The following is a 7538-nucleotide window of genomic DNA, read 5'->3' as shown; positions in this document are numbered from 1 at the left end:
AGAATATTAAAATATTTTCTGATGGATCATGTGACACTGAAACCTGAAGTAATGATGCTGAAAATTCAGCTTTGAATCACTGGAATAAATTCCATTTTAAAATATGTTAAAATACAACAGTTATTTTAAGTTGTAATAAGTTTTATAAAAAAAAAAATTTGATCAAATAAATGAAGCTGTAGTGAGAAGAAGAAACGCCTTTGCTGTCATTCTTTCACCCCTGATCATACACACATCTATATTCTGAACTGTACGTTTGAATCAAAACAGACAACGATGAATTTTTTATAAAAAGAACCTTTACTGTATGTTTCAGCATTTCAGCTACCAACAAAAATCAGTGAGAAATAATAATAAATAAATGGAACTGTTGTGTAGTATAAAAGATGTCAACATTCATTTTAGAAAAAACAAAAAAACAAAAACAAACATCATTATAATGGTTATCAGCCAGAAAGAGGACAGCTTTAAAACCAGGCACAATATGTGATCTGAGATTCAGCTTTAACACATTTGGATAAATTTGTTTTGATCTGGTGACTTCCTTATTTACTAATACTGTACTCAGAATCAACATCAAGAGAACATGAAACCATCCCTGAAGTGGAAACCAAGACTAACGGTCAATCATTTGTTCAGTAACATATTTATGATTCATTTCTATGCTTAAGTGAGATTTTAGAGGTCTCTGATTGAGCAGGTCTTTAGGCACTCGTCTTCTCAGAGAACTCAAAAACCGACCAACTAAAACAGTCCGATTTAGAGTTAAAACAAGTAAAATCCAAAGATGGAGAAGCACCAAACAGTTCCTTTGATTCCTTTGAAACTTCTCCCGATTATCTCAGAGCGCCTGCAGTCCCAGTTGTCAACATTCAGTAATTGCGGATGCTAAAAAACCCAACGCTGGTGGGCGACTCCTTCACCGTTACAGTGACCAGGTTTGCAGTGACGTCGGTGACAAACACATGTTCAATCAGGTTCCGTGTCGGCCTCCAGTCCTGACCTGCTTGCACCGAGATGGCCAAGTCACGGTTGTTGCTCGGAAATGAGGAATCGTGGTCAGAATCGGAGCTGCTTCCTTCTTCTCCAGTGCTCAACTCACTCAGGGTCTTGCTTGGTTTCCCTGCATCTTTAGAGGAGGATCTGTCTTGCGCTGGTTGATCTCGGCCCTCGGTAGTCTGAGGGAGTATGTTATCCACTCTTCCTTGATTATTTTTCCCAAGTCTTTCGGACAAATCTTCCGGTTTGGATTTATCCCGTTGCGGACTCTTAAGGACTTGTTGACTGGTTGGGAACTTACTTGGGACATTCGGTGCAGGGCTCTGCTCGTGTTTCGTGTTTAACCCAGAGCTTTTTCTACTATGGTTGGAGGTACCCTTCAAGTGGGAACCGTCGTTTGTGGAGTTGCCATTACCCTGTGCCGTTTTGTTGATGCTCTGCAGGTTGAGAGCTTGAAGGCTGGAAGGAGTTTTAAGAGAGGAAAATGAGCTCGGTGTGGATTTCTGGAGAGATCCTGATCTTTGGAGTAGAGTCTGATCCGAGGCTTTTGGGACATTTGGAGAGAGTTGTGGACAGGTCTGTCCATTGCTGCTGTGCAGATTCAACGCAGCCACTCCTGGAGATTTGCACGTGGGTGTTTTGGGGTCGACTCCTCTGCTGCTCATATCTGAGACAGAGAGCTTGAAATCCGAAGCAGTTTTGGTTTGTGGCAGCCGACTTAATGTAGGAGGTGACGAAGCTGATCCAACGGAGCGTCCTAAGGAACTTAAAGAGTTCTTCTGGGTAAAAGAACCTCTATTCTGCAGTGTCATCATCTCCCGTCCAGAGTTTCGGTTCAACCCGGTGTAAGTGAAGCTTGCAGGCATGAGTGGTTTCTTTATGCTCCCTTGGACCTCATAGTCTCTGGAAAAGGGCTTGAGCATCTTCCGGGGACCTTTGGTCTGGCGCTGCACCTTCAGCTCCGGAGGAAGCGCTTTCCTCCCTCGCTTCTTCTTCGGCGGTTCTGGCTTGGCAACCACAATCTGGGCTTTCTTCTGAGGGACCGGGTGGTGCTCTCGTGGACGAGGGCTCGGTTTTGGATTCCTGTCGTCGTTGTCATCTTCATTATCGTCATCATCTGAAGAAGAGGAAGAAGACGAGGAAGACGATGAACCAGAAGACGAAGACGATGAGGACGAGCTGCTTGATTTGGATACCACTGGGATGGTTTCCTGAGAAATTAACATATAGAAAATGGTGAGAACATAATGTGTGGTGTAAGTTTTTCCTCACTAGATCTCCGGCATTTTCTGTGGTACACTTACCAATATTTTTCTGGGTCGTCCCCGAGGCCGTTTCCCCTTATTGCGGATCAAGAGCTCCCTCTCTTGCTCCCTAAGAATGGACGAGACATAATAGTTTTTTTTTTTAAAGCAGTGATTAGCAATGCTTAATTTACATTTTTTTTTACACAGCATTAACACGTTACATTGCACACCATAAACACAATTAAGCATTTGTAAAAAAGCTTATCAACCACCCCTTTAAAGGCCATTAGGCAAAGGCAATTTTAATTAAATAGCATATTTTATAAATGAGAGTAATTCAAAGTGCTTTTCATAAAGAGGATTTAAATAAATAGAAATAATCATAAATAAAACTAACAATAAAATGTACAACTTTTTTTGATATATTAAATTTAAAAAATAAAACCATCTTTTACATTTACTTTAACAGTCTTGACACAATTGTGAAATTCAGTTCCTGTTTTTATGAATTAAAGCCTCCTCACTTCCTGTTCTTTCTCCCCACTTCCTGTCACAACTTTCCATTGTTCTAATTTGGATAAAAAACATCACTTTCTTTATTTATGGCAGATGTGTTAGCAAAAAAGGGGTGTTTCTTCTGAAAAGTTTCATTTGTACTCCAGACATTAATGATTTCTCAAATAAATCAATTTTAATTTGGCAAATGATAGAAGAAAAATTCCTCATGTTTCATTTAAGGATGGATTCAGAGTCATATTTAGACAAATACTCTTCCAAAAATGTAAAAATACACTGTGAGCGTTTCGCATTTGGTTTCACAGTTTATGAGAAATGATAATTGGATCACTTGAGAACCAAAACCACGAGTTCACACTATGGCTGCATGATAAATTGCATGCGATGTTTACTGTGCATGCTGTCAGTAAAGCTGGTTCTGAAATCAGTGGTGTAAATCTCCATCACATGCATGTTTTCACATGGAGCAGCATTTACTACACAGAGCCATTGTTTACTGACAAGCTGTGCAAAACCACAATAGTATATATGAACCGCTGATTACATAACCAGCTTTACTGACAAAAAAAATGCACATTAAATATCGTGTGCAATTTATCGTGCAGCCATAGTGTGAACTCGTGGTTTTTTTTCTCAAGTGATCCAATTCTCATTTTCCAACCCATCTTTCATAAACTGTGAAACCAAATGCGAAATGCTCACAGAAAAGTCTAAAATTAGTTCCCTTTGAAAATCTTAACGTTGTTTGATTTTCAGGCAGGCTGCAAAGGAACTCGTGAGCCTGGACACGTCTGCAGCCCCTGAATGGCCCTGTGAATGGAGCCCCATTTACGCCCTCCCAAGCGTTGCAGCCCATATTGTTTGCACATGGGGAAGGGGGCGTTGCTCTCACACACAGCCCTGCTCGTCCAATGGGAGAAATCTCTTACCTCTTGTTAAACGCAGCCAATAGTCTCGGGTCAAGAAGGTTTTCCTGAGGTTCCCAACTGTTATGTCTGAAAACACAGACACTGGCTTCTTAAGCATGCGAGCAGATGACAAACAACTTGCTCATGATGTTTAATTTAGCATCAAAATGATGGCTGTGTACAAGGGAAAGCCTGTAACTCTTATTTATTTCTGGTCTGACAAGTTTTTAATCATATGCACATATAAACCTGCAGCTTAACCAAGCATGCAAAACAAGTTGTTTGTGTACCACCCCTTGAATTTCATTTGGATAGCAATTTTGCATCTACTATTGTAAATGTAAACAGAAGGAATGTGGAGTTGAATTGGACCTCAGGCGCAGCTCTGTTGGCGTCATATTGCAGACAAAAAAAAAAAAGAGATAAGATGACAGTTTACTTAAAAGGGCACTTCAAAGAGTCTGAGCCGTCTGGATTTCATTTAACACACAAAAATGAAGTGATCTATCAAAACAGATGTCCTTTACCCAGCATTACTCAAAATCAATATGAAACACACTTCATTTTACTTCCATAACTCCTATTGCTTTGTCCAGCAGGAAAATAATGCAAGACAAGGCTCGATTTTATCCATAGAATTCATTGGATGGTGAAAAGTGACATGTGGGTAAAACATAGGGGATGAAGTTATTATATTTTGATGTAAAATTATGAAGATATACATTTAAAAAAAAAAAAAAAATATGCATAGATTCATTAATATGGAAGCCTGTTTCCACCATGTGATAAATAACAAGTGATCTACATAATAAGTTTCAGGTAGATGATAAAGAAACGAGGCAATTGCGACTGTTTATCTCACAATTATTTATTTTTTGTTAATAGCAATTTAATGATTTTTTTTTTTGAATATCAAGATATAAACTCATAATATAAATTTGGACTTTATTTCACACAATTGTGGCTTTCTTTTTTCAAGTCTACATTTCTTATTTATGACTTTCTCTGAAATTTAAGTTTATATCTTGCTTTTTTTTTCTCAATTGCAAGATGAAAGTTGAAATTACCTTATGGATGAAATTACCATTTTCTCAACCATGTGATGGAAACGGGCTTCAAAAAAATCAATCACAACAAAACAGGAAAATGTGTAAAGAATCTCAATTACATCAATTAACAATATTTTAAATATGCACTGCAGAAACAATGTTCTAAATGTTTACAGGCTATTATGAAATCTTGTCCCTCATTTTATATATCTAGAGCATTCTAGACATAATACCCAGAGTTCTGGTCAGTTTATAATTTTGGCTGAACAAGTAATAATTTCCAATTAAAAATAGATGTGATATGAATAATCAATGAGGCAGATGGAAGCGCGCGCGGGAGGTGTGGCTCGTGTGATTGACAGCTCAAGTGCCCATAGACGGGGCAAAAAGGGGGCGACAATGTAACAGAGAGCAAGAGTGGGGCATTAAGGGGGGTCGGGGGGGCAGCTGGAGTTTTTAAGAAAAAAAGGGAGAAAAAAAGTAGAAACAACAACGCGCTGTAATTTCGACAAACTGCTTGCTCTACAAAAGAAAAAACTTTTAAAAAGTATCAAGAAGAGTTCTAAAACTGATACAATGTAACTGGCTTTGTTACAACTGATCCAGCATTAGGCGATTCCTGAACTCAACACATGATGTTTATCACCGAACAAAATAACGAAAAACGCATTGATAACAACACTAAAATATTTTTTCTCATACTTTACGTTTGTTTCTGTCGATTTAACTTCACCAATTGCAATTATACAATCGAACAAAAACAAAAAATAAAAACAACTTGATGAAAAGAGAGAGCAAAGGTAATCTGGAAGACAAAGAGAAATGCATAAAAAGAGGCACAGGCGAACTGATCCGATGCAGAGCGATCAAGTGGAGAGCAGTGCATGAATTCACGCGTGGACGCGAGATCAAACACGCGCAACACGCTGTTGTTGTTTTCATTGTTTCTCTCGCTCTCCCTTCCTGGAGATTCACATTCGGATGTTTACTCGCAAAAAGCGTTTGGCGAAGCAGTGCATACGATTCACATATATTTATATATCGCCTGTATAGTCTTCATATATACACACTTACATAACATGCATAATAAAGGCAGTATGTGTCTCAGCTCTCACTTACTTGGACGACCATCCTCTCCACTTCACCAGATACTCCACTTTGCCCTGTGGAAATCAAACACGCGTTGAGGATCGCGCACGCAGTCGGATTCGCATGTGTTTTTGTGCGTGTTTGTTACCTTCCTCAGGCGTTTGTTGAGGATACACTCGGCATCAAAGACCTGCCCTCCTACCGCGCTCAGCTCCTCCATGACTGTTCTCATTTCATTCTCATCTCATTCTCCGTGAACTGTGCGCGAGAGAGGGAGCGCGGAGCAGGACACAAGGGGGCGGATACGCAAACGCGAGGCGCGCGCAATCACCGCAATGGTCCTCGGAGGACACCGTCCACGTGACGTCACACATTCTAAAAGAATGAGTTTTATGGTGAATTAATGTTTGTAAGTTTGTAAGTCAAATAATAAAAAAAAAAAAAAAAAAAAATGGTGAACAGCATATTGATATGATAATAATCCGACTTTGTTGTAATTGTATTATTTTGCACAAACATAAATTAGTTCGATTTACAAACATGAGTAAAAGGCATTTGACCTGAATTATAAGATAATTAGAGTTTGTGTTATTAACTTTAATACAGAATTTTCACTCTTTTTACTCAAAAACAAGACATTAACATGAATCAAAACATTAAAACAACATATGTTTATTAACATTATTATTTTCATTAGTTGTTATTTTAATCCTTTTTCAGATATATCTAAATTATTATATCTTATTATTCACACTATTAACATAATATATTAAGTATAACATTTAATTGTATTGTATGTGACTTTTCATATTATTATTAACATTATATTGTGATATGTTTATCTGTTATATTTGACATGGAATTAATATTATTTTGTGGTATGAAGTACTTTGTTTTTACCGTCAATTTATTTGATATTTTGCACATCAATCAATCAATCAATCAATCAATCAATCAATCAATCGCCTTTATTTATATAGTGCTTTAAACAAAATACATTGCGTCAAAGCACTGAACAACATTCATTTGGAAAACAGTGTCTCAATAATGCAAAATGATAGTTAAAGGCAGTTCATCATTGAATTCAGTTGTCATCTCTGTTCAGTTGAAATAGTGTCTGTTTTTATTTGCAATCAAGTCAATGATATCGCTGTAGATGAAGTTGAAGTAGACATCAAATTATTTAAATAAGGCTCCTGTTGTATAGTTGTTGTATATGTTGTGTATCATCTTGTTAAATCCAGTATCTACATGAGTAAATGTGATGATAATCATTTAATCTGGTGTAATAGGCTGTGTTCCCTTATTGACAATTTTTTTAATCATTGGTTAATGGTTATTTTATCATTAGATTATTACTTTAAATATGTTTTTGTAGTGGTATGCAATGGTATTCTTCGTGATTACTAAAAAGTTAAACTAAGTTTAACTAAGAGTTAAAAAAAAGAAACTGTAATGTCAAATTGACATAATTCAGACCCTTTGCTACAACATTTGAAATTTTGCTTGGAAGTTACAGTCTATGGCCAATGATAAATTCAAACCCCTTTCTCATATTAAACTGTTCTCAGATTCTTGGCAGAATGATGTAGTTCTGCACAGGCCCCTCCCACAATGATTGATTGACAGTGGCGTCAGAATAATGAACAAAGCACTCGTCATTTACTCCCAACAACTGAGCCGCTGAAGGGAAGTGCATTGGATTACATTTGTTTGTGAAGGGAATCATC

The 7538-nt window shown here is 37.5% G+C and overlaps 1 protein-coding gene across 2 annotated transcripts; it reads right to left on the bottom strand.

Moving 5' to 3' along the window:
• Window positions 1-281: 281 nt before the first annotated feature.
• On the bottom strand, window positions 282-6115 carry LOC113067828 (chromobox protein homolog 2-like). Of its 2 annotated transcripts, none has more exons than XM_026240306.1 (5): window positions 5957-6115; window positions 5794-5882; window positions 3692-3757; window positions 2304-2373; window positions 282-2210 (listed from the first exon to the last, which is right to left on the bottom strand). In XM_026240306.1, exons 2-5 carry the CDS (start codon window positions 5802-5804, stop codon window positions 873-875), a joined length of 1485 nt encoding a protein of 494 aa, XP_026096091.1. In that variant the 5' UTR covers window positions 5805-5882; window positions 5957-6115; the 3' UTR covers window positions 282-872. The 2 variants fall into 2 exon arrangements, with proteins under 2 accessions (XP_026096091.1, XP_026096090.1); XM_026240305.1 differs by having other exon boundaries at window positions 5839-5882.
• Window positions 6116-7538: the final 1423 nt, after the last annotated feature.

Source organism: Carassius auratus, linkage group LG28B, assembly GCF_003368295.1.
Source record: "Carassius auratus strain Wakin linkage group LG28B, ASM336829v1, whole genome shotgun sequence".
Taxonomy (NCBI): Eukaryota; Metazoa; Chordata; class Actinopteri; order Cypriniformes; family Cyprinidae; genus Carassius; species Carassius auratus.
This window is presented reverse-complemented; position numbering and strand designations above follow the sequence as displayed.

Coding starts and splice junctions, on each gene's coding strand:
- LOC113067828 (XM_026240305.1), bottom strand. CDS start 6,040: ATGAGAACAGTCATGGAGGAGCTGAGCGCGGTAGGAGGGCAGGTCTTT. Junction 5,883..5,956: donor TCAACAAACGCCTGAGGAAG/GTAACAAACACG, acceptor TGATTTCCACAG/GGCAAAGTGGAGTATCTGGT. Junction 2,374..3,691: donor TTGGCTGCGTTTAACAAGAG/GTAAGAGATTTC, acceptor GTCCATTCTTAG/GGAGCAAGAGAGGGAGCTCT.